This window comes from Melospiza melodia, chromosome 22, assembly GCF_035770615.1.
Source record: "Melospiza melodia melodia isolate bMelMel2 chromosome 22, bMelMel2.pri, whole genome shotgun sequence".
In the NCBI taxonomy this organism is placed as follows: domain Eukaryota; kingdom Metazoa; phylum Chordata; class Aves; order Passeriformes; family Passerellidae; genus Melospiza; species Melospiza melodia.
This window is the reverse complement of record NC_086215.1, coordinates 9,630,787-9,655,966: the sequence shown is the minus strand read 5'-3', so window position 1 is coordinate 9,655,966 and position 25,180 is coordinate 9,630,787. Positions and strand designations below refer to the sequence as shown.

Genomic DNA, 25,180 nt, shown 5'->3' with positions numbered 1-25,180 from the left:
GGTGGGTGCATTGCAGTGCAAGTGGATAGGGGAAAGGAAAGGAGTGCAAAACAAGGTGGGGTTATGTGAGGAATAAAAGTGCTCCTGGAAATACTTGCCATTTCATCTGAGCTGTCATTCCTTCCTATGCCCCCTCCTCTGTATTAATTCTTCCTTCTGTTTTTAGCTGCTTGTTGCCAAAACCTGGTGATTTTAAGGCAAAAGCTTTCTCACAGAAAAGTGAGCCTGGTGTGCAAGGGGAAATTGTTTATTCAGGAGTGTCTTCCAGCAGGAGGCAATTTGGAGGGGACAAGAGCATTCAGACACAGGGAGGACACTTATTTAGAAAAGGCTGTAGGGTCTGAGATGTGCTGACCTCATGTTTTGTATTTTGAGCCCCAGGGCCATGGTGAGCTTGTCCCTTAGGTGGGACATCTGGCCTGATGCTGACCTTGCCTTGGAGCAGGGAAAGCAGCACAGGCAGCTCAGTCTGCAGTTTGAACAGGAACCATCTGAGCATCATCATCCTGCCACCACACTCCCATGGCTCACATGGACTGGAAATGGCTTTGATTTTGTAGGGATCTGAGGAGCACAGGGGTTTCGTGGGTGTTTTCTTTGGTTGTTGTCACTACACAGAAACTAAGGGCAAAATTAAATCTGCTCTCCCTTACATCTCTAGCTCTGACAGGACAGGAGTCAGGAGGTGCAAGGAGAGATGTTCTGTGGTGTGAGGAGCTGCAGCAGAGCACAGCTGAAGAACATGGACTCTGTAGCCAGAGGCAGGTATGGGAAACCTCCTTAGTGTGCTGTAAACAGGGATTCTGTGGTCCAGATAACCAAACTGTTTCTGTGGGGCTGAGGGAGCTTTAGAGACAAGTCTAAATGTCAAAGATGTGTATGAATCTGTAATGCCAGGCCTTTGCTGCTCTGCATCCCATCCTTCACACAGGCAGCTTCTTCACCCCATGGCTGTGGCAGGGAGGGGATACTCCTCAGGAAGAAGGCTCAGAAAATGTAAAATCCTGTTTCAAATGATTTGTCCAAGATTCATGTGTGAGAGATTAGAACCTGATGAGTTCCCTGATCCCAGTGCTGGCCCCAGGGAGCAGCTGCAGCTGCTTCTGTGGGGATGTGAGGAGCAGAGTGCAAACATCAGCAAGGGAGAGGCAATGCTTGTGTGCTGGGCTGGCTGCAGGGCAGCTCTTCAGAAAAAGGACTCGGGATGGATCTCAAGAGTTCATTGCAGTGTATTAGATCAGCCAGGTGCTTAAAGGTGGTGAGCAGATGATGCAGGAGCTCTGATCCTTTAATAGGGGTGTTTGCCTGGTGGCCTCCAGGGAGCTTTTTTTTTTTGCGGACGTTGATTTGCAGCCAGGAATTTCTTGAAATCCTTGTCCTGCAATTTTACAGTATTTTCATTACTATTGGAGGTCAGAGCTTCAGGTGCTGTTTGGGAAGTGGGTGTCTCCTCCTTGCACCTGGCACATCCAGGACTCACAATATAGAGGACTTTCAGGTTGGAGTGTGTGACCCAGTCCCTCATGCTGTCCAGGACGATGGGCAGCAAGCTCACCACCCCTCCATAGCGATGCTGCGCCTCCTCCAGGCTCAGGTGGTTCACAACACCGTGGGGGTACCTGTGGGACACAGGGAAACAATTGGCACAGGAGTCCCAGCCCTGGGAGCCCCAGGGAGAGCAGCAGTGCACAGGCAGCCATTCCCCAAAAGCACAGAGAGAGCTGGACGTGGATTGAAGAGTCCTGCCAAAAACCACCCTGGCACAGATCTGGGGTCTTGGACAGGACACACAGACACTGCCCTGCAGAAATTGGCTCAGTGCAGAGCAGCAGCAGAAAGGAGCAGGAACCTGCCTGAGCACTGCAGGGGCCTCAGGGCACTCCCCTGTCCCGCCATGGACCAGAGAGAGGATGGACAAACAGAGCAGCACTCATTGAGTGCAGGGACACTGGAAGTGTTTGCCAGGAGCTGGCACAGGCAGCTGGGCAGCACCTTGTGCCCTCCCTACAGCCAGGAAGGGACTGGGACAGAAGCCAGGGGGGAATGTGCAGTGCCAGCCCCCAGGGGCTGGGCCGGGCCGGGCTGGGGAGGCACCTACGTGGCTCGAAGGGCAGTGAGGTCGTTGCTGTCGTTCAGGAGCAATTTGCACTTCTCCAAAAGGCCGTTGGTGACGCTGTCCCCAGCGTGCACCGTCTCCATCTTCTGGCTCAGGCAGCGCAGCTCGTTGCACAGGGACACGAACATGTTGAGGATGCGCCTGTCTGTGGCGTTGAAGCAATGGTTGTCCTTGTAGCACTGCACCTGCACGGGGGGAAAACGTGCTGCTGAAAACGGCAGAATGGGAACACCTCACTGGGATGGAATGGCTCAGTGCAATGTCTGCCACAATCCTCTTCAAGGCAATGAGCAAAGCCCTTCTGCTGTTGGGGAGAGGCAGCCCTGGGAAAGGACAACCAGCTCATTGTGTGCCCTAATCCTGACAGCAGCCTGGCTTTCACTCTGCCTTTGGCATCCATCTGGGTTTTGGGCTTGAGTTCTGCTGTCTCAAATCCACAATTCTGATTTGATTTAGATTTTTCTTCTTCCCTTGTCTCCAGGTGGTCTAAGTTCTACTTTTTAGTACAGCATGCTATAAAAATTCCCAGACAATTCACTTAGCAGCCCAGCAAAGCCCTTGCCCACGTGGGACTCTCAGCCCTCAATCCATCATCCTCCCTGTGTAACACAGCCATTATTTTTAATAAGCACTATAGAAAGATACAGCAGCACCAATACCAGGGGGAAGAGCCAGGAATGCTGCTTTCCACAGGCTGAGGATTACAGATTCCATGTGTGCCTGGGGAAGCAGCCTTGCTCTCATTGTTTTCCTGCAGCCTGTGTTTCTGGCTGCTCACCAGTGCTCAGCTACAACACAAAGTGCTGCTCAGCCTTGAGATTCCTGCTGAGATCACAGGTGGGGTGATCTCTCCCCACCCCTCCAGTCACACACAAACCTTCTGGGGCACTTTTTGTCCATCTCCCCTCCATGAAAACCATTTCTGCAGCCCCAGGAGCCCTCCTGCCCCGTGCTGTCCCTGTTTGTGCTGAGGGGTTTGTACCTGGACAATGGATGACACAGGTCTCATCATGTCATGGGCTTCCTCCCGGGTGCGCTCCAGGGCTCTGATGAAGGTGAACTGCTGCTGCTGGAACAGCTTGTACTTCTCCTCAATCTTCCTCAGGGTCTCCACCACCTCATTCATGGTTGCTTACTGCTGGATCTGGATGGAAAAGGAGAAAGAAAGCTGCTTTTTAGAAAGATGCAAATTCTACATCTCACCTGGGCTGAAATTGTGCAGGTGTGGTGGTGCTCACGGGAGTCCCAGGATGAGGGAAGAGATGAGAATCTTGACTCCATGTTTCAGAAGGCTGATTTATTATTTTATTATATATATTATATTAAAAGAAAATTATATATTAAAACTCTGCTAAAAGAATAGAAGGATTTCATCAAAAGGCTAGCAAAGAAAGGAATGGAATGATAATAAAATCTTGTGACTCTCAGAGAGTCTGAGCCAGCTGACTGTGATGGGCCATTAATTAAAAACAACCACATGAGACCAATCACAGATCCACCTGTTGCATTCCACAGCAGCAAATAATCATTGTTTACATTTAATTTCTGAGGCCTCTCAGCTTCTCAGGAGAAAATATCCTAGCAAAAGGATTTTTCATAAAATATGTCTGTGACAGCGTAGGCTAATGGAAAACTTATAAATAACTGTGTAATCATTGGCTTTTGCAAATTATTTTGATATAATATATTTTGCAATCACTGCTTTTATTATTGTATCATTTGTCTGCCTTTTATGGTTAATACCCCAATCCCTGAGTACATTATATATTGTAGTGTGATAAATATATTATAGTTTAGGCTCTCACAAAATATTACCACAAAGATTGTGTGCTGTGCATTATAACATTAACTGTTGCAGAATAGATAATGCTTTTATTTTTGTAACTATCTGACAATGGTGAGAATGAGTCAGATGATTTTGTGAAATTGCTAATGCTGATTTCATGTACTAGTGGAGTATCTTATCTGTATGAGAACATTGAAAAGAACCAGGTAAATAAATATAGAAAGAAAGAATGCAAGGAGGATTTTACCACTGATTTTACCAAGGATTTTACCTTCAGCTGGCACTCACTAACTGCCAAACCACAGAACACGGACCCTTGTGAGGAAATTAAATACATCAATTTCATCTGCAGTATGGCACACACCTTAAGAAGTGTCAAGGTTGAAGCAAGCAAAAAGAATTCCCAGAATATGAAAACTCAAATGAATCTTTGACTATGTATAATCTTCATGAAATGTATTTGACCAATGTAATGAAAAACTATATAAGGAAATAATTTTAATTTAACTGGCACGCCTCTGGCAGTTGCCGAGCACCCAGTGCTGTTATTAGTTTGTCCCTCTTATCCCTTTTAAAACTTTTAAAATTTTAAAGATTGAGGCTCGTTTCTCACAATTACAAAAGAAAAAAAGTAAAAAGCAGGAAAAACCAGCGATCTGTTGTGCCTGCAGTCCTGGAGCCCCAAGGAGTAAGTCAATAACGCCTCGGTGACGGCGCTGCAATACGAGGCAGAGCCCCAGCGGAGCGGTGCCAGTGTGATGTCACAGATGCTGCTGTGGGAAGGCAGAGCGGCCATGGCTGAGCCTCGGCCACAGCGGGGCCGGGGCTGCCCCACACCCTTCTCTCCCGCCTGGGAATCCTCGCCCCAGCGCCTCCCCGGCTCTCCCGCTCCCTGCGGCCGGCCCGGGCCGTTGGTGCGGCTGTGGGCGCTCCGCTCCCGCCCCGCGGGCCCCGCGGCTCCTACCGGCCGGTGTTGTGGCGCTGTTGGGGCGGCAGCTCCCGGGAGGGGCCGGGCCGGGCGGGAGGAGCGGGCGGACAGCGCAGGCCCTCGGCCCCGCCGCGCCGCCGCCGCCATGGCAACCGTCGCTGTTCGATGACGTCTCCCCATTCCCTCTACAGTAAACGAGGCGCTGGCCACGTTCCTGTGTGGGGATAGGCCGCTTTCTGTCGCGCGGTGATGACGCCGCGGTTAGCAACGCGTCGCGTTGCCAGGGGCGGCCGTGGCGGAGGCGGACACGGAGGACGCGGCCCGGCCGTGGCCGCCGCCCGCGGGCGCCTACGCGGAGGAGCGGGGGCTCTTCCAGCTCCTGCAGGTGAACGGGAGCCGGGCGGGGCCGGGGGAGGCGGGGAGGGGCAGCGGGGCGGGATCCTGTGCAGGGTGATGGGCGGGTATGGGAAGTTTGTTCTGTAAACAGGGACTGTGTGGTCCAGATAACCAAACTGTTTCTGTGGGGCTGAGGGAGCTTTAGAGACAAGTTTAAATGTCAGGGACGTGTATGAATCTGTAATGCCAAGCCATTGCTGCTCTGTATCCCATCCTTCACACAGGCAGCTTCTTCACCCCATAGCTGCAGCAACGAGGGGATGTTCCTCAGGAAGAAGGCTCAGAAAATGTAAAATCCTGTTTCAAATGATTTGTCCAAGATTCATGTGTGAGAGACTAGAACCTGATGAGTCTTGACTGGTCCCTGCTCCCACTGCAGTGCTGGCCCCAGGGAGCAGCTGCAGCTGCTTCTGTGGGGATGTGAGGAGCAGAGTGCAAACATCAGCAAGGGAGAGGCAATGCTTGTGTGCTGGGCTGGCTGCAGAAAGTGGGCTCAGGACGGTTCTCTGGTGTTGATTGCACTGTATTAGATCAGCCAGGTGCTAAAAGGTGGTGAGCAGACAACGCAGGAGCTCTGATCCTCTAACAGGAGGTGTTCCCTGGTGGGATCCAAGGGGCTTTCTTTCCTAAACGTGGGTCTTCATACTTGCACCTCTCACACTCTTTCTCCTGCAATAACACAATATTTTTGTTACTATTGGAGGTCCGAGCTGCACAGTGCCCAGCAGGGGCTGTTTGGGAAGGGGATTTGTGCTTCCAGGCCATGGCAGGTGCATGACTCACATTGGGGATCAGGTACTTCTTGGAGTGTGTGACCCAGGCCCTCATGGTGTCCAGGACGATGGGCAGCAAGCTCACCACCCCTCCATAGCGATGCTTTGATTCCTCTACGCTCAGGAAGTTCACAACCCTGTGGGGGTACCTGTGGGACACAGGGAAACAATTGGCACAGGACAGAGGGAAACAACTGGTACAGGACAGAGGGAAACAATTGGCACAGGAGTCCCAGCCCTGGGAGCCCCAGGGAGAGCAGCAGTGCACAGGCAGCCATTCCCCAAAAGCACAGAGAGAGCTGGACGTGGATTGAAGAGTCCTGCCAAAAACCACCCTGGCACAGATCTGGGGTCTTGGACAGGACACACAGACACTGCCCTGCAGAAATTGGCTCAGTGCAGAGCAGCAGGAACCTGCCTGAGCACTGCAGGGGCCTCAGGCCACCCCCCTGCCCTGCCATGGACCCGAGGGAGGATGGACAAACAGAGCAGCACTCATTGAGTGCAGGGACACTGGCACAGGCAGCTGGGCAGCACCTTGTGCCCTCCCTACAGCCAGGAAGGGACTGGGACAGAAGCCAGGGGGGAATGTGCAGTGCCAGCCCCCAGGGGCTGGGCCGGGCCGGGCTGGGGAGGCACCTACGTGGCTCGAAGGGCAGTGAGGTCGTTGCTGTCGTTCAGGAGCAATTTGCACTTCTCCAAAAGGCCGTGGGTGACGCTGTCCCCAGCGTGCGCCCTCTCCATCTTCTGGCTCAGGCAGCGCAGCTCGTTGCACAGGGACACGAACATGTTGAGGACGCGCCTGTCTGTGGCGTTGAAGCAGTGATGGTCCTTGTAGCACTGCACCTGCACGGGGGGAAATGGCAGCGATGCTGAAAACGGCAGAATGGGAACACCTCACTGGGATGGAATGGCTCAGCGGTTTGTACCTGGACAATGGATGACACAGGTCTGATCATGTCATGGGCTTCCTCCCGGGTGCGCTCCAGGGCTTTGATGAAGGTGAACTGCTGCTGCTGGAACAGCTTGTACTTGTCCTCGATCTTCTTCAGGGTCTCCAGCACCTCATTCATGGTTACTTATTGTACTTATTGCTGGATCTGTGGGGGACAGGAGAGACAGCAAGCTGCTTTTTAGAAAAGATGCAATTCTGAATCTTGCCTGAGCTGGAATTGGGTAGCTTGGTGGAAAACGTACCTTAAAAAAAAAAAAAAAAAAAAAAAAAAAAGGAAAGGGGCGGGGGGAGGAAGCGGAGATCTGCTGTGCCGAAGCCCTGCAGCCCCGGAGCCCCGGCAGTCGCTCAGTGCCTTCGGAATGCTGAGAGCCCCAGGGGAGCGGTGCCACTGTGATGTCACAGGCGCTGCCGGGCTGTGGGAAGGCAGAGCGGCCACGCCTCAGCCACAGCGGGGCCGGAGCTGCCCCAGCGCCTCCCCGGCTCTCCCGCTCCCTGCGGCCGGCCCGGACCCCCCGGAACCCCTCCGTGCGGCCGTGTGCGCTCCGCTCCCGCCCCGCGGGCCCCGCGGCTCCTACCGGCCGGTGTTGTGGCGCTGTTGGTGCGGCAGCTCCCGGGAGGGGCCGGGCCGGGCGGGAGGAGCGGGCGGACAGCGCAGGCCCTCGGCCCCGCCGCGCCGCCGCCGCCATGGCAACCGTCGCTGTTCGATGACGTCTCCCCCCGTTCCTGTTGTATTAAACGAGGCGCTGGCCACGCCCCTGTGTGGGGATAGGCCGCTTTCTGTCGCGCGGTGATGACGTCACGGTTAGCAACGCGTCGCGTTGCCAGGGGCGGCCATGGCGGAGGCGGACACGGAGGACGCGGCCCGGCCGTGGCCGCCGCCCGCGGGCGCCTACGCGGAGGAGCGGGGGCTCTTCCAGCTCCTGCAGGTGAACGGGAGCCCGGGCGGGGAGGGGCAGCGGGGCGGGATCCTGTGCGAGGCGATGGGCGGGTCTGCCAGGTGATGGGCGGGTGTCCGCGTGCGGGACGCGGCCGTGGGCTCTCCCAATTAAATATTTTAATTAGTTACTTTGGCTCATAGGTGTGATTTGATTTGCGGGAGAACGTGGCGCCCCACGGAAGGAAGGAGTCGGTGGAAGGCGGGGCAGGGCGGGACGGGCGGGGTGGAGGAGGAGGAAGGGGACAGTGATAATTCGGGTGCGGGAGAACGCGGTGAAGGTTTTGCGGGCTGAGCCGGGGCTGTCCCCGCCTGCTGCTCATCCCCAGGGTGAAACCTTCACCCTTTTGCTCCTGTTGTGCCTGTTCGCCGCGGTTTCAGCAATAAAGCGGTACAAGTGCACTTGTGGCGTCGCTATGATTTCGGTGCTTGGCAGGGCTGGCTCCCCTGCTGTAGGGAAGGGTGGGTTTGGTTCTGAACTTCGGGAAAAGCTCTTGTGTAGGGCATGGGGAGGTTTGTGGGAAGCACTAAAAGTCCTGGTGCTGTTGTGATAGGAGAGCTCGCTGGAGAGCATTCCCCTGTGTGCTGCTCTAAACTCTGCTAAAAAGTCATTTTCACTTGCTCAGAGCTCACTGAAATACACACACATGCTTATTTCTTTTCCTGTTTTGTTTTTGTGCTGTCTTTTTCTCTGTTTATTATGACTCTTGCAGCATAATATTTGTGTTTTGATTTGTTTTTGTTTCTTTTTTAAATTAATTACTGTGTTTTGCAAGCCACAAGGCATTGAATGCAGCTGCAGGGACTCATATTACATAAAATGTTTGTGGGATTTACTCAGGGTGGTATTTTCGTGCTTTACTTGTGTTGGAGCAAGATAATGACAAAAACACGGGTTGAAATTGTTGTGGTAAAGCATTTACAAAACACAAACACAAAAGTAGAAACTACATGAGACCCAAAATATGAACCTCCCCCAGAGATTAACAGATCAACTCATGTGAAATTAAACTGAGTTTAGCAGAGTTGAAGAAATAAAAGGGTTTGGGCAAGAAGCAGTGCCAGTGTCAATCACTGTCAGCCTGAACGTTTTTGAATTATAATTAACCCAGGTTTTGTTAGGTTTGTTATTTATACAGGTGTTGGTAAGTGTAGTGCAGAATCCCGATTGTTTAGCTTAAATAAATGTTGCTGGAAAGTAATAATTTTTAAATGAATTTTCAATAAAAATACAAATTTCATCTTTTATGTTCTGTGTTACCCAGACCTTGATGCATCAGGATTTGCACGATAACCAGTTAATAAACAAAATCGAGTGTTTTAATTATTCTAATGAAGTGGATGAGGTAGAAAAGGAAAATAGGCCACTCTAATAACAGACAATCAGTTGGTGAGGATATAAAATTTTATGGACTTTATGGAATTCAGTTGCAGATATAAAAGTGTTATGACTGCTGTTCAGAAATGTCTCTTCCAGCACGAGCATTTCTGCAGCTTGTCTAAATTAGAGCATCAGTTCTGTTTGATGTTTAATTTTAATTATAGGACTTGTGGCTGGGCTGAAATGTCTTGCTAGGAAATGTGTGGATTTCTCAGGTTTTTTCTTTTTTTCTGCCCGTAAAGCCCAAATCCTCCCTGAAACCAGTGCAAGCTCCCCACTGCTATGGCTGGGGGCTGAAACAAGGTTCTGTTTAACCTCAAGGGTTCAGCGTGAAAATGGGCTCCAAAACAGACATTCAAGGCAAGGTTTAAGCCTTTTTTTTTGCCTTTTTTCCTCCCTTCTCCCCCCCCCCTTTTCCTGCAGGAGCCATGGCTGGTACAGGTGTGAAATGTGCCATTTCTGTGGGTTTTGTTTTCCACAGCTCTTGTCCGTTCTGCATTCCTCTGGGCTGGTCAGGAACTTGTGGGAATGTGTTAGAGAAGGCTCCTCTTGCCCTGCAGAGACACAAATCCAAGTTAACTCTGGTTTTTAAACTCTTTGTATGGTTTTCATGTCAGTTCTGCCTCATTTTCAACCCCCGTCTGCTCGAAGCAAATATTTCTGGTGTCCTTATGTACTGAATTGAATAGGTTGGGTTTTTTTACTGGCAATTTTCTGACCATCTTCAGTTTTTCAGCATCTAAAATAGGTTCTGAAGTCTCAATTTTGTCTGTGAAAGAAAATAAATAAGCATTTATAAGCTGTTTAGGATCCTCATTGTAAAATTGCTGTAAAAATGCAAGATATCACGACTGCAGAGCCGTGTTCAATTTTCCCCTGACTTTGTCCTATTTATTTCCAGAACATGCTTGAAGAGCTATTAATTCATAAGCCAGATGATCCCATTGAGTTCATGATAAACCACTTAAAGCAAAACAATGATGATGGTAAGTGGAAATGGAGACACCAGAAATAGTTCAGCTCCTGATTTGTTGGGAGCTGTGCTGCTCTTGGCAGGTGATGGATCAAACTTTTCAGGCTGAGTCTTGGGGAGGGGGGAAACAAAAAAAAAAAAATGGTGAGCATTTTGGAATACTTACAGGCAAGATGCTTTTAATTTCTTTTTTTAGTGAGTAATCTAATAAGAAATGCACTTTAACAGTTCTAACAATGAAACCCTCTAAGGGAATAACAAAGAGTTCTGGTGTATCAATTATTAATGCCTTCTGTGCCCCATCTGATATTTCCTGTTGTCTTTAAGCTCGCTAATTACTCCTTTTGTCAGGTGTAAATTTGGGTTCCTATTCTACCTGGGCTGGCAGATTTCTCTGCTTTTTGATTAGTTTGTTACTCTCTGCTGTTAATGAGTTCCACAGCTCAGTGGCATCTCAGCTGAAGGAACAGTGAGTGTGTCTGCTCCTCTGTGGAACAAAACCTGGTAAATTGAATGGGAAGTCTGTATTCTGCACAATAAAAGCATGTACCCTCAATCAAATTATTTGATTTACAAACTGTTCACCCTTAGGCAGATTATATTTGGATATGCACAAGTGAACTGTAATTTTTGTTCTGCGTGAGCTGTCAGGGGGAGCTGGTGTCATGGAGCTTTGATGTTTCTTTAAAACCAGAGTAAACCATTATGAAAGTTGTGCTGCAGCATCAATGAAATCATTATCACTGGAGGTGCTGTGAGCTCTTAGTGATGGTGATTGAAATGCTGCTAAATATGTTAAAGAAAAAAAAATATCAAATCCTGCAAATTGTGCCCAGCATTTTCTGGTGCAGGCAGCCTGAATAATCAATCTGGTTTGCAGACCCATGAAAAATATGTGTAAGAATTTCCTGCAGTTTGATAGAATGCTGATAAAATTTCTTCACATTGGGCTAACATTTGTCCTGCAGCCCCACAGTATTATTTTAGCAGAATTAGGCAGGTTTCCATCTAATGACTTCAGTACTTAGAGGCTAAAGACAGAATTACAGCAGTTGTTTGTCAAGGGGAAAATGCTGTCTGATTTTGGTCTGGAACACCCTGGTAAGGAAGGAGAGGAACTCTAATTAAAATTAAAGCCTAAATGTTGTTTTAAGAATAAATTATATGGAAAATAATGTAACAGAAATGTGTAGCAGAGTTGATTTTACTTTTTGATCATGGAGGAAGGTGCTGACTATTTAGAAGAAAAAAAATCCTTATTAAAGCCATCAGTAAAGTGATGAATTTTCATGAACTTGCCTTGCCTAGACAGTTTTAGCCCTAGAGAAAATTTCAAACAGAGATGTGTGGAAAAGAAGCATTGCATCTATCCCAGGTGTGAAGTTGGAAACCCTTTTTAATTATTAATAGGATCCAAAGTACTTTTAAAAATATAAACCAGTCTAATGGTGATTATAGCTTACAAGTGCCTCAAAAATCTTGTAGGTCAAATGTGTGGCAAAGTGTGCTTAGGGCTCTGTGCTATTGTTCTTTCATGTGTTCCTTCTAAAAACCTTCAAGGGCCGCATAAAGGCTGATAATTCTTTCATATTCAAAAAATGCAAGTTTTCTACATGGTATCTTGGTTTGTGCTAATGAAAAAAGCTTTCAGGGTCTGAGTGGCATTTCTGTGAGCTCAAACCTCTGAAGGAAAAAGTTCTGCAAGAATGTTCAGTGTGTACCCTGTGCTTCTCCTCTTTGACAAAAGATTTCTCTTACAAGTTGAGCAAATTTTGTTGTATTGACATTAATCATAGAATCTTTTGGATTTAAATGGAACTCTGTGAGTCCAGCTGTTTTGTGTTATTTCAGGATTAAAATAGGAACCCATATTTAGGAATAGGAACCCAAATTTACACCTGACAAAAGGAGTAATTTGTTGTTGCTAAAATTGTTGTTGAATGTTAAAACTTGCTTTACTTGGACGAGTAAAGCCCATAAGATCTCATCAGACTAAATACAGAATTAAATATGATTTTTTTAGTGAAGAAAAAGGCATTTCCCAGAATTTCCTGCCTTCATGTAGCTGCTGCATTAACTAGTGACTATTTGCTGCTCGGAGGGGTTAAACATTACACCCAGTGGTGTCCTGGTGGTGCCCCTGTGTCAGATGTTTGGGGAGAAGGCTTCAGGGGAGCCCTACAAGTGTGCAAATGAGTAAATCAGTGAATTACACTGCCCCATCTGCTGCCAGCCACTAAGCAGAGAGCAAACCAGATTTAGTACAAAGTGAGCATTTACAGTAGCCCTGGGCAATATTAAAGCATGAGATGGTGTATATAATGGTATGTTTCGTTTTTTATCAAACGTTTGTCCAAGAAAGCTGTGTATTAAAGCTTCAATACCTAAGGGCTTTCTTGTGAATTTTAAATCATGCTCCTAGTTAAACCTCAAAAGGATCTGTGGATGGAAAGGTTTTTTGATTTTCTTTGAAGTGGTTTGAAGAAGTTGATTAGTGTTGGCACCCAAGCACTCTTTTATGACGCTGTTTATAAATAATTCCTAAGTACCGGGCTGGAGTTTCAAGGTGTTAGATTTTTAAAAAAACCCTAGGATTTAATCACATTACATTTGAAAGAAATTAGGTGATAAAAAAAGCTGATGTATCCTTTTAAAGTATTTTTCTACATTGTGTACTAGTTCTGTTGCACTTGCAAGAACCAATAAGGGGGGAGTTGTTCTTAAACCTTCCAAGTCAGATAACTTTGTAAAGATGAATCTGTAATTTGGGTTTCATGTATGTTTAAAAATTGCACCTGCCCAATAACTGTTAAGTGCATGGAAGGCCTCATGAAAATACATTTCACATCCTTGCCTGTCTGCTCCCATCAGACACGATCTCCCTTGGTTATTGAGAGCTGAGGAGGTTTTTGGGTGAGTGAATCCCCCCTCTGCTCTGACCTGTGTTACTCCCAATAAATACTAACCAGTCCCTGCTGCACAGACTCTGATTTGGGGATTTTTTTTTCCCCCCTACGGTATAGGGGGAAAAAACATCAAAGCTGTTAATATAAAATGACAGTTCAAGGGACTGCAGCCCAAAGTGTATTTATGGAAAAAGTTCCAAATACTTTCCTAAGAGTGACTCCATTTTCTCCTGCTTGTCTTGCCTCTAATTCATTCCCAACAAAGCTCATTGCAGTCATGCCCATTGTGTTGTGTGTGTGCACTGGATTAGGAAATCCTCAGAACTGGGATGCATTTTTTGCACCTTGCCCCCTCAGAGAAAGGAGAGGAATGTGCAGCAGAGAAACACAAGAAACAGAAATGAGGAAAATTACTTTAAATGGTGACTAGAAAAATTGAAGGCTGCTGTCAAAAAGCAGAGCGAGGGAGTCCTTCATTCTGCAGTACCTAAATCTTCTCTGAGCCCTGACACAACCTATTTAGGTGAAACTAAAAACTGAAATATTTGTTCAGCACAAAATGTGTTAGTTCTGAATCAATGTTTCAGGAATAAAAGTCAAGCTCAGGTAAGGAAATGTTTGTACCTTATGGTTCACCCACTAAACTCTCCATGTTTCAATGGATTGAGATATACATATCTCATCTATGTCTCCAAGTGGCATGGTTAGAGTGTTAATCTCATTGACCATGGAGATTAAAGGAGGACCCAGGTGGCACTGATTTTCTGTTCCCTCTTTTTTTCCCAGTGGAGCCAAATCCTGAGATCTCCACTGACATTTCCAGCTGCAATAGTTGTTTCATGCTGGCTACATTGGTATTATGCAGTACAAGAGTGGGAAACTGGAGGGGATTTTTGCTGTTCTGCACTTTGATATTTGCATGTCCTTGTTCCACAGCTCCAAGAATTTGCGTCCTTGGTCCACCTGCTTCTGGGAAAACGACAGTTGTGAGTACCTTACCCTCAGTGTTGCAGCACTTCCCACTCACTCTCTTACTTTCTGCTGAGCTCAGCATTTTGGAGAATTTTATTCTGGGAAAAGAATTTTGACATTTATCCAAGTGATAGATGAACACCAGACAAATTAAAGGGTGTCATTCCTGAGGGATACACCTGGGTGTTACACTACATATTAAATAGATATTTTCAAGTGAGGTCTGTGAGAACTCACTCAGGTAGTGAAACTACTGGAATACAACAGGTATCTGCCTGCCTTGTTTTCCCTGCCTTTTAACAGGACTAATTAGCCTGGGGGAAATAAGTTAATTACACAATTACACCACATTTGTGGTGTTCCCTTGCTGTGAATTGCTCCTTTTGCACGGTCAGTTGTCTCAAGTCCACTGGCACCATTAAATGCAAAGGTCAGAGTTGCATTTGAACCTCAGAAACGGCAGGTGATGCTGGTGAGGGCATGGCAGGAAGAATATTTCCTTCTTTAAATTCTGTGTTAAGGTGCAGGAGATGAAAAAGTTGCTATTCAAAGCTGGATACTCTTGAACATCTTTATAAGAAACTACTTAAATGTGCTTATATATGTCTGAATACTTAAATGTATGGCTAAGGAAACTCTTTCTGCAGCCTCCTGAAAAAAAATGCTTCATTTTCTTTCCAAATATTTCAACCTGTTTTTTTTTTTTTCTCCCCTCAGGCAATGTGGCTTTGTAAACATTTCAATGCCATACGTGTCTCTCAGGAGACTTTGTTATTCAAGGAAGAATTAAGGCAGACAGAGGAAGCAAAGGCATATAAAGAAAGAAACCAGGTGTGTAAGAGAATATAATAGCAGTTGTTCTCGTGTCACAGAACAGGAATTATGTGGCATTCCCATGATTTCCACTGCTGAGTTGAGCAGATGAGAGTAAAGATTCTCTTCTCTCTGTGCTGTGCATTGGTGTGTCAGGACACAGAGCAGGGGCAAGAGAGGGAGACAATCCAAAATAAAGGAGGTCTTGAAAATTCCAACCTTGGAACAAGCAGCAGAACTGGGAAAAATCCAGGAATGCACAATCCAGTCTAGAAAAGCTCCATTCTATTATTAAACACAGTGTCTTCTATCTGGGCATGTTTGATAATCTCAATAAAATAAGCATTAATCTCTGAGGTCTCCTTTGGTACAAAATGCTCTGGAAAATATGTACACAAAGAACTTTTTTTTGATCTGACAGTGCTACTTAGTTGTGCATGCTTGATTTCTCTGTAGCATGACACAAATAACTTACTTGGTGCATTAACTCAAAAGGAGGATGACAATCCAGTCAGCTCCTGACAGCCCTGGAAGCTCTCAAGCTGAGGCAGGAGCAGCTGACTCAGATTGTTGAATTTTCCCCAATTCTGTGCACCTGAGTGGCTCCAGTCAGATTTTTAAATCCATTCATTGTGAGCATCCTAATTGATGTTCAAAGAACATTTTTTCCAGGTGTCATGACTCCCAGGATTAGTTGATCAGTAATGTAATTAATTGTCTTATTATTAAAAATTAGTGACAGATTGGAAAAACATGTTGAAAGGTTATCTTGAATACAGAGAACTATCTGATTCCTGCCTTTTTGGCTGATTCCTTTCTCCAGTGTCAAGGTATTCCATGAGAAATAACTGGAAGAAGTCCGGGTTTTTGTGATTTTCTCTAACAAGTCTACTAGTTTGAGTTTATATTTTGTCCTTTATCACCCGTTTTCATAAAAATTTAAGCAATTTCCTACCTGTAGAATTTCTGCACCCCTGCTAAATCCAATTTAGAATTGGAATTGGCCAACAGATTTGTAATTTACTGATATGGCTGACAGTGTGATACACAGATTGGGGTTTTTTCCTTAGAAAATTAGGCTAAAATAGGGTAGTGTTTATAAAATTGAATAAAATACTGGATAAGTAAATGAAGTTTGGAGATGCCTCAAGTAGCACACTTCAAGATCTGAGAGCAAAGAGTTCACTGAACTCCCTGAACTCACTGGCAAAAATGTTTGCATTTGGCTGGGGTGAGATGGAATTATTCTTACTGAGGATATGTACTTTGAAATCTTAGTTCTAATTATTAAAGATTGTTTTGATAGGTTCATAAATTTATACTTGGAGGGGGAGAGTTTAAAACAAAAATTCCCTTTGGTTTAATTACTGTAATTATTAACATATTTCAGACTATACAGATGCACTTTCAAGGGTGTCCTTTTGGGCTTATTTGATTTAAAAAGATGGATGGTGTGGAAGATGAAAGTCAAAAATGTCAAGGCTAATCAGGTAGTGAGGAGGGCCTGCAGAGCAGAGGCTGCTGGTGGTTCAGCACTGTGCAGTTTGCCTTTGGAGTTGATTTTTAGACCCTAGGAGGAGGTTTTCACTAAATAATTTTGTTCTTTTATGTGAGTTTGTTTCTTTGAATGTAACTCCTAAAATTAGGACTAAGCTCCTGGGTTCCTCTAGGTTGGGATGAATGTTCAGGAGCAGAACAAGAGCTTTTATATGAGTTTGGATATAACCAGGGCATTAAGAAGTTGTAGTCCTGGCCAAAGCAATTTAATAAATGGAGAGGAAAAGCAGGAGATAAGGCTGTGGTTTTTGGAGAGTCTGGTGTGAAGATCATAAACACAATTTAATGTTTTTTCTCACTCCTAAGGCTGATGTGGCTGCATTAACCCCAGAGCAGAGGTCAGGCAGTTTGAGGTCACTTGGATCTGGTCAAATGCTGCAGAAAGCTCTGCAAATGTTTGTTCACATGTTTTACCTACTCATTTTACATACCTTCAGCCAAGCTTCCATCTCCTTTGTGTTCACCCATTGAAGCATTTGGGTTTTCCTGGCACAGGGAGCCATGGAAGGCATTTTTAAAATCCATCATTGCTTTCTGAAGTTCCATTTTTCAAGTTGGACAAGCAATCATTCACCCACACATACCTGGCCACTGACTAATGAGCACAGCTCAGGTAGTGAATTTTAAATACTGAGTGTTCAAAGCAAAATGTGATCATTCTGCATGTAAAAATACTCCAAAAAGAAGTCAGATATTTTTGAATATTCAGTAAATTGGAGAACCACAAGCTACCAATAAATATTCCATGAACAGAAAAAGAGGCTACATTTTTGGATAAATCATTGCAAATTACTCCCTCATCTCTAGTTATTATAATGTTAATAGGAAGCATCTTCAGGTTTTCCTATAGTGAAGTCTAATGATGAGCAATTGCATGTTTCACTTTTCCTGTTAACTGGGTAAAATAAGAAGTTGAAACAACTGTGGTAATTGTGGGTTTTGTGGGATGGGTGTGCTCTTAATGCTCCACTAAATTGCAGTTAAGGTGTTTGCATAATACCTAATAACTTCAAACTGCTCCAGAGTTGTGTCATGTCCCTGTGCTTTTTAAAAAGAAATAAAATAGAAGAGAAAAATAAATCCAAGGCATCCTTAACTATGCATGGTCAGCATTCCAATCTATTCCAGGGTAAGCCACTCTGAAGGAACAAAAAGAAAATGTTCCAGGTTTGTGTATCCAAAAACAAGACCAACCTTTCATGTGTATTTATCTGAAAAAAATAAATCTAAACGTTCATTATACTCAGGATCCCAAAGTAAATTTCTTCAAACTTGATTGCTGTTCTCTCCAAGGTGCCAATTTGGAGAAGCCAGAATTTTTTAGCTGAAGCTGTTTTCAGAGCAAATATATCCAAAACTTCCAAGAAAAATGTCTACTGAAACAGCTGCCCTGCAAAAAAAGTGTGGCAATTTTATGAAAGGGGAATGAAATACAACTCTGAGTAGACCAGGCATGGAAATTGAAGTATGATGTTCCTGAAATAACATGGAATATTTAAAATTAATCATGAGTGGGTACCGTTTTTCAGCAAATATGGAAATAGTGATTAAACCAGCGTGGGTAGAAAAGTGTTCTGAACCTGACCAAAAGCCCAGAGCAGTTTTCCTTTACCTGCTCTCAGTGTTGGGACAGCTCTGTGGGCAAGGTGTGGTTTGGCTGTTACCAAATGTGTGTCACTGCCCATTATTGCAGATTTCTGGGAAGTGCAATCCCATCTCCCAGGCTCACCATATATTTATGTGTTTATGAGAGATAAATTATAAATGGGCTGCCTGATACGTACCAGATATCCTGATTTCTAGAGGAATAATTAGGCATTCTGCAAGCAGCCTATTGAAAATGATTTTGTAGGCCACTGCTCAGTGGGGGGAAAAAAACTGCCCAGGAAATGAGACTGGAATGGAGCCACAGAGAGCAGAAGGAGCAAAAACACTGAAATAGCTGAATGCGTGTGTCCTTGGCTGTTTTTGTGCAGCCAAGCCCACTGCAAAGGCAGCAGTGAGAGGAGGGAGGGTGAGTTTGGTGTAAATTGGTTTGGCAGGGCAGCGCAGAGCAGCCCCCAGCAGCGAGCAGCCTGCTTTGACAGGGCACATGAAAGGAGCAGGCAGGTCCCGGCCGTCCCTGGCAGCAGCGTGGTGCCCCTGTGCAAGGTGACCCTGGGGACCTGCTGGCTCTGAGCAAAAGCAGCAATTTCCTTCCCTCCTGCCTCTGCTACCTGCCCCGGTGTTGGCTGATGTGAGGAGAGGCACTGAGAGCTGGGGGCAAACGAGATAAAGAAAAGCAAACCCTGCCTGCCTGGGCCACCTGGGCTCTGCTGGGTGTGCTGGAGCACTTTCTGCACCTTCCTTCAAAGTGCCATTCCCACCACTCCTTGTGAGATTGTCTCATCATCTAGTAAAGAAGATTTTATGAAGTCTTCCCACATCATCAGCCAGATTTTTCTCATTGTGTGAGTTGAAGTTCAAAGGGGTTGCTCCAAGGAATATTTTTTTCCAGATGCTACGAGTCCCAGGATTAGTTGATCATGTAATTATCAACCATGTATTATAGTTGATCAATGTAATTGTCTTATTAAAAGACAATTGTCTAATTATTAACAATTAGTGGCAATTAAATATGTAGATTGGAAAAAGCATGTAGATTAGAAAAATATGTTGGAATATTATCTTGAATACAGAGAATTATCTGATTCCTGCCCTATCTAACTCTCCCAGCCTATAGAAATACTCATTTCTAGGTTTATACCCTTCAAAGTGGTTAGGAAATAGAAATGAGAAGCCACAGGATATGGAACTAAAGGGAGCAGAGAGTCAAGCTCACATTGTTAAGTAAAATATAATTTATTTTTAATTAGGAGGTAGAGAATCTGATTGAAGGTTGGTTTTTCCTGAGTATTCATTTACCAATAATGACAGAATGAATAAGATAAGGCATTTATTGAAATGATTAATGGCTGTCATGAGCTGCATGTACAGAAGTTTAGACTTTGAGTTAAACTAGCTAACTCAGAGTTTAACCAAGTTCAGCATAGAATAAAAGCCTAAATTAACAAGATAGTGGAACAAATTCTTACTAGAAGGAAAGGAAAGTATTGCTGATTTCTTGTTAGGAAATTGAATACAATGGAAGAAATGTTGAGGGATGCTGATCTGTATAGGAACTTGGTTCTTCTGTCACATAGCAAATACCTTCTTACAAAACATCTCTAGAGATGGGCAAAGCAGCAGTCACAGAACTAAACAGCACTTTGGAAATATTGGCAGATGCAGTTTCCATCCCATTTCACAGTCCTGAGTTTAAAAATGAACTAAGTTCAACTGCAAAATACATTTTAAATAAACCTTTTGGATGATGAGAGTTACTTGAAGCAATGAAACAAACCTCCTGAAAATCAGACTCTGTGCTGTTTGCTCAGTGTCTGAGGTTCTGTTTGTGTCACTGAGAGCTGGCAGGTCCCTGGTGCTGAGCCCTCTGTCACTGGGGCAGTCGGGGGTCAGATCCTCGTGGTTAAAAGGATGATTTGTGGATGTGATGTTCCTCTGGATCCCTTTGCAGGTCTGGTGTCCAGTGTGTGTGTCAGTGTGCAGAACTTGGCACTGCTTCCATGCCAGTGTGCAAAACCCCCATGGATATTCATGCTCTGTGCTCAGCTTCCCTTTAACACTGATTTTTGTGCCCTTATTAACTCTTGGTCATTAACTCATGTTAATGACCCGGGCTCGCACGGAATTATTTATTTCTTTATTTCCAAGAAGACATCTCACTTCACCTTTAACCACAACGGTGCCTGCATGGTAAAATTCCTTTTGAACTCAATTGTGAATATTCAGCCCTTTTTTTTTTTTTTTTTCCTCTTTTTTTATTTTTTTTTTGTTCTTTCTTTAGAAAATTCCCTACGCGCTTTGGGCCAATCTGATCCAGGAGCGTCTGTCAAACGTGGACTGCATCAAACAAGTAAGAATTGCTCCTCAGAGGGCTGCAGGATAAGCACTTACACAACTCGTGCCTGGTGTTTAGCATTCCGAGTCCCGAGCAGAGCAGGGAATGGGGGCAAATCATCGGGGCTCCCGAGCCAGTTGCTTTCTTGAACATCAGCGGAGGGAGTTTGGAGCTTTATTAACAGGATAAAGGGGAGGATGAGAGTATGCATATGCTAATCTTCCAGCACGGAGATGATCAAAGGCTGAACAAGCAGAGCTTTGTTGATTGCCTGGGGCAACTGGCAGAGATGGAGTGGACAAAAAAGATAAACAGAAAATAGATAGGAATCGATATTGTTGAGGGGTTTTGGCTCTTCTTGAGGAAAAGAGTCTTAACGTTACTAATTTCAGTTTTGTTTCTGGTTGTGTCTCTTTTTTCTCCCTGTGTTAGGAAACACTGCATTTGAATATATTGTCTTCTGGGTAATAATTAATATTTTCACTCTTAGCTTGAATAGGTTTAGTTGTGTTCAAAACTGTGGCATTCTGTGTTTCTTGCTCCATCTGTGTTTCATCATCTGGGAGACTGAAACAATGACTTTTTAGATCCTTAGAAAGAAGAAATAAAGGAATTTGCAGAAATCCTAAATAGTATCAACTTTTCTTCATTAAACACTGCAGACCTTACTGTATAATTGACCTATTAATGTTGAATTTGCAAAGCAGAATTAAACTTTGTATTGCTGTTCACTGTGCTTGAATTATATGGGTCTGTCTGGTTTTCCTTGAAGGTTTTTTTAGCTGAGCTATTTGACTTCATTTTAAGTAATTTTAGTTACTTAGCACTCCAGATTATATATCTGGTAGCACTCAATGTATTTTTTATTTGTAATATATCCACATAGGACTTAGGCCCTTCAGCTGGCAGGAGAACCTGTTTAAAATAAAACCACACATGATATACTGTCCTGTTCATTTGTGTTTTATAACAAGAGCTCTAAAACCTCTCAAAAATGCTCATTTTTCCACATAGGTCTCTTTCCCTGATTAAAAGAACATATGCTTTCAGCAGCTACTTTCCCCAGTGTTTGTTAACATGAGTTTTACTGTCAGTGTACAAGCAAAATCCATCACTCTCCACAGGCTGCATCCACCTTATTTTCCTTTTTTTTTTTTTTCTATAATTGTTGGCGTGGCTTTAGTTCTCCTGTCAATAATGAGGGATGGATCTCTCAGTGAGTTATTTTCAGTAGTAGGTCATGTATGAGTAAGGTGACAAGGTGGTTAAAATGCCAACAGCTGCACAGAGTCCTGCCTGCATTTCATGTTCCTGTTGTTGTCACCAGCAGCTCTGAATCAGTGCTGGGTGTCTTACACAACCAGGGGGGAAAAAACCTTTATGAAGCTTCCCTGACATTCAGCAGGAATGGAGTGGATGTAATCAACCCAGCTGAGGTTTCAACTGGTTTTTGGAAAAACACATTATTTGTTTTTTAAAGGTGTGATGGTTATTAAAAATCTTTACATTAATAGATAGACACACACAAAGTGACCACAAATTATTTTTTCCTTTGAAAGGGGATCTATGCATTTCAAGTGTAATATTTTCTGTGTGTAACTCAAAACAGAATTAAGGCTGTGGGGTTTTTACATCACTGACCAGATTTATGCCGTTTCTCTCAAAACATGAGTCAGCATGTTTTCACTGAAAATGTTCACAGATTAGGAGCAGCATGTTGGACCACAGTACCACCAGCTGTTTGTTTTATTTCTCCTTGTGGTGTCATTGCCTTGGCATTAATTGTGCAGCTTTCATCCCACTGACAGTAGGAATAGAGGATTTTTTGTGCCGTTGTTTTGACACTCACAGGTTTATAGATGTCACTGGCATTCTCTGAGGAGAACATTTTTATTGATCAACAGCTCTGCTGAGGCGCTCTGTGTTATGTGTTCTTGTAACACAAACCTGGTCAGGACTGGGAGGGATCAGGTGGGGAGGTCTTGCAGCACACACAGGAAACTTATTGCAGGCATTATGTCAGAGCCTGGCACTTGTGAGGCTGATACAGAGAATTTTCATCCTGCAGGGTTAGCACAGCTTGGCTGCAGCCCCTCTGACCGCTGGGAATTCATGGAGGGGAGAGAAATTGCTCAGGATGTGTTTGAGGGGGAGCTGAGCCACTTTCCTGGAGGGTTAGCATCTTTAGAAACCAAGCTTGGGCCAGTGAGTCACACAAAGAGTGGCAGAATGAGTTGAGATTGGTATTTTTTGTGGCTGCTCTTGAAAGGGAAGGCAAAGAGAACAATGACTCTGTTTGGTTTTATCTTGATTGGCTCTGGTTTTACCTTGATTGGTTCTGTTTGGTTTTACCTCAATTGGTTCTGTTGGGTTTTACCTCAGTTGGTCCTGTTTGGTTTTACTTAGTTGGCTCTGTTTGATTTTACCTTGATTAGTTCTGCTTGGTTTTATCTCAATTGTCTCTGTTTGGTTTTACCTCAATTGGTTCTGTTTGGTTTTACCTTGGTAGCTAAAGGTAATAATGTTTTCTCTATGAAACTCCATGCAAAGAAAGTGATGGTACAAAGATTTATTCAGGGAGAGAATCTGCCCATTCACCACATTTTATATTTTCTGAGAAGGGAACTTTTTAAAACATCACTCCACTGACAGAACTAATGTGAGGCACAAGAGATTCCTTTCTAATGGGAAATTTGGCAAGGTTTGAGCATTTTCCATCATCCATACTGCTCATGTTGATGGGCTGCAAGAGCTGGGTTGTCAGTGTTTCTACTGCACTCTCAGTCTGCTGTGCCCTGAAAATCTCCAGAATTTTAGATCCACACTGGCAAAGCCATTACTGATATTAATTTTTTTCCCTTTTTTTTTTTTTAATTTTATCTGTGACATCTGCTTGGAGCTTGTCCCTCCTGTGATAGCACACAGGGAGCAATGTCCACAGAGTGCAGGCACCATGGAATTTCTCACTTTTAGCCTTTGTTCCAACCTGGTGTGATAGGGTGCCGCCCATGCCTCCATAGAAGGTTACTGCCATCAAGAACCAAAAAAAGATGGCTTCTTAAAGAAACAAATTTATCATGTGAAGTTACTAATTAGACTTTAATGACAGTCAGGAGGGCAAAAAAAGACCGATGTTTGCATAAAGCACAATAGGCATATTTTAAGTCAGGTCCTGCTCTGCTGTGTCTCCTTCCTCTTGCTGCGTTCCCAAGCCACACTCTCTTTCCACTCTTCCTTTTTTCCCCTTTATTTTTTTTTCTTTTTTTTTTTTTTTTTTTATTTTATCTGTGACATCTGCTTGGAGATTGTCCCTCCTGTGATAGTACACAGGAAGCAGCGACCAGTGGAATTTCTCACTTTTAGCCTTTGTTCCAGCCTTGGTGTAATAGGGTGCAGCCCATGCCTCCATAGAAGGTTACTGCTATCAAGAAGCAAAAAAAGATGGCTTCTTAAAGAAACAAATTTACCATGTGAAGTTGCTAATTACAGTCAGGAGGGCAAAAAAAGACCAATGTTTGCATAAAGCATGATAGGCATATTTTAAGTCAGGTCCTGCTCTGCTGTGTCTCCTTCCTCTTGCTGCGTTCCCAAGCCACACTCCCTTTTCACTCTTTTTTTTTTTCCCCTTTATGTTTTTTTTCTTTTTTTTTTATTTTATCTGTGACATCTGCTTGGAGCTTGTCCCTCCTGTGATAGCACACTACTTGCAGCTGTTCAGACCTCCAGCTCTGAGCTGTGCACGGGGTGCCCTGAGCATACGGCCTTTTTGATGTGTGATAAAACAGAACCGAGCCACTGGGGGTATGGAGAGGCAGAGCAGCAGAATATCAATAAACCTGTTCTGAACAAAGCTGCAGCTCTGTGCTGGAATAGACATTTCACTGAAGTGTCAAGTAGATGGATAATATATTCTAATTAGGGACTGACTGATAGCCTGCAACTCAGAGACCTTTGGAAATCAGCTCCAAAATGCTCACTGTTTTTGTGATGTGTGTTGGTTTTGCATTTGTTTAATGCCTTAAAATATATTTTCAGCAGGGAGCTATTTATTGAGCTTTGTTTTCCTAAATACCCCAAACTTTCTGTTTATTGCCTGTTTTAAGGACCTTTGAAATTTGTGTGTAAACCTCTTGGAGTTTGCTGTGGATTGTTAAAAGTATGGATTGGTTATTGTTATACTATTGTGTTTACTGCCTGTTGCACAGTATGTGGTTTGAGCCATAAGCAGTAGTGACTTCAGGTTTTGTAGGGAAATTTTTGTGGATTTTACATTTGTTTTGTTATAGTTTCCAAAAATGTTGCACTCAGAGTGGAGAAAACAAGCCAGATTTGTAATCTTTGTAAATTGGCATTGATTTATTTGCCATCAGACCTTTCTCCCTAGAAGATCTGGCCCTATATATATATATATTTTATACACAGTATATTCCAAACTAGTGCTGAAGTTCCTGGCATAGCACTACAAACATTGTTCAGCTTTGCCTTCTGCAAGTCCCAAGGGATAAATTGATTTCTCAGCACCTGTGTGACCTTAGCCAGTGGTTCATTCTAATTTGGCAGAGCAAACACTGGGAGTGGCAAAAATGGCTTGCAGATACTTGAGTCTTGTATTTTCTACATCTGTCAGCAGGATGACACCTTCCTGAAACCAGGCTAATTAAGGAATTTTAAATAATCTGCTCTATTTTCTTGTGTAATTGGAATGGCCCATTCCCTCCCACAGAAGTCCTGGAGATAGATTTCCCTGAAA

The 25,180-nt window shown here is 44.4% G+C and overlaps 3 protein-coding genes across 10 annotated transcripts in view; 1 reads left to right on the top strand and 2 right to left on the bottom strand.

Moving 5' to 3' along the window:
• Positions 1 to 220: 220 nt before the first annotated feature.
• LOC134428189 (sperm acrosome-associated protein 9-like) lies at positions 221 to 4,942 on the bottom strand. 3 transcript variants are annotated; one of them, XM_063174663.1, is made up of 5 exons: positions 4,867 to 4,942; positions 3,099 to 3,260; positions 2,099 to 2,301; positions 1,481 to 1,619; positions 221 to 1,378 (listed from the first exon to the last, which is right to left on the bottom strand). In XM_063174663.1, exons 2-5 carry the CDS (start codon positions 3,240 to 3,242, stop codon positions 1,289 to 1,291), a joined length of 576 nt encoding a protein of 191 aa, XP_063030733.1. In that variant the 5' UTR covers positions 3,243 to 3,260; positions 4,867 to 4,942; the 3' UTR covers positions 221 to 1,288. The 3 variants fall into 3 exon arrangements, with proteins under 3 accessions (XP_063030733.1, XP_063030731.1, XP_063030732.1); XM_063174661.1 differs by having other exon boundaries at positions 221 to 1,619; XM_063174662.1 differs by lacking the exon at positions 4,867 to 4,942 and adding an exon at positions 4,267 to 4,410 and having other exon boundaries at positions 221 to 1,619.
• Positions 4,943 to 5,337: 395 nt separating this feature from the next.
• Positions 5,338 to 7,576, bottom strand: SPACA9 (sperm acrosome associated 9). The gene is made up of 5 exons (XM_063174664.1): positions 7,530 to 7,576; positions 6,929 to 7,099; positions 6,643 to 6,845; positions 6,010 to 6,148; positions 5,338 to 5,895 (listed from the first exon to the last, which is right to left on the bottom strand). Exons 2-5 carry the CDS (start codon positions 7,070 to 7,072, stop codon positions 5,809 to 5,811), a joined length of 573 nt encoding a protein of 190 aa, XP_063030734.1. The 5' UTR covers positions 7,073 to 7,099; positions 7,530 to 7,576; the 3' UTR covers positions 5,338 to 5,808.
• Positions 7,577 to 7,762: 186 nt separating this feature from the next.
• AK8 (adenylate kinase 8) overlaps positions 7,763 to 25,180 on the top strand; it is a 66,365-nt gene continuing 48,947 nt past the window's right edge. Inside the window, exons 1-5 of one of the 6 annotated variants that reach the window (XM_063174618.1) lie at positions 7,763 to 7,880; positions 10,171 to 10,255; positions 14,085 to 14,134; positions 14,838 to 14,951; positions 20,377 to 20,445. In XM_063174618.1, coding sequence (XP_063030688.1) covers positions 7,788 to 7,880; positions 10,171 to 10,255; positions 14,085 to 14,134; positions 14,838 to 14,951; positions 20,377 to 20,445 — 411 coding nt within the window. In that variant the 5' untranslated portion in view covers positions 7,763 to 7,787. Of the gene's footprint in view, positions 7,881 to 8,122; positions 8,280 to 10,170; positions 10,256 to 14,083; positions 14,135 to 14,837; positions 14,952 to 20,376; positions 20,446 to 25,180 lie in introns of those variants that run through there. The other 5 variants (XM_063174617.1, XM_063174614.1, XM_063174615.1 and 2 more) reach the window with 5 other exon arrangements.

What these genes read in the sequence shown, in the direction of transcription:
- LOC134428189 (XM_063174661.1), bottom strand. Translation starts at nt 3,242, where the DNA reads ATGAATGAGGTGGTGGAGACCCTGAGGAAGATTGAGGAGAAGTACAAG. An exon ending in CTGTGTCATCCATTGTCCAG is followed by an intron (nt 2,302 to 3,098) that starts GTACAAACCCCT and finishes CCCCCCGTGCAG; the next exon opens with GTGCAGTGCTACAAGGACAA. An exon ending in CTCACTGCCCTTCGAGCCAC is followed by an intron (nt 1,620 to 2,098) that starts GTAGGTGCCTCC and finishes TGTGTCCCACAG; the next exon opens with GTACCCCCACGGTGTTGTGA.
- SPACA9 (XM_063174664.1), bottom strand. Translation starts at nt 7,072, where the DNA reads ATGAATGAGGTGCTGGAGACCCTGAAGAAGATCGAGGACAAGTACAAG. An exon ending in CTCACTGCCCTTCGAGCCAC is followed by an intron (nt 6,149 to 6,642) that starts GTAGGTGCCTCC and finishes TGTGTCCCACAG; the next exon opens with GTACCCCCACAGGGTTGTGA. An exon ending in AGAAGTACCTGATCCCCAAT is followed by an intron (nt 5,896 to 6,009) that starts GTGAGTCATGCA and finishes GTGTTATTGCAG; the next exon opens with GAGAAAGAGTGTGAGAGGTG.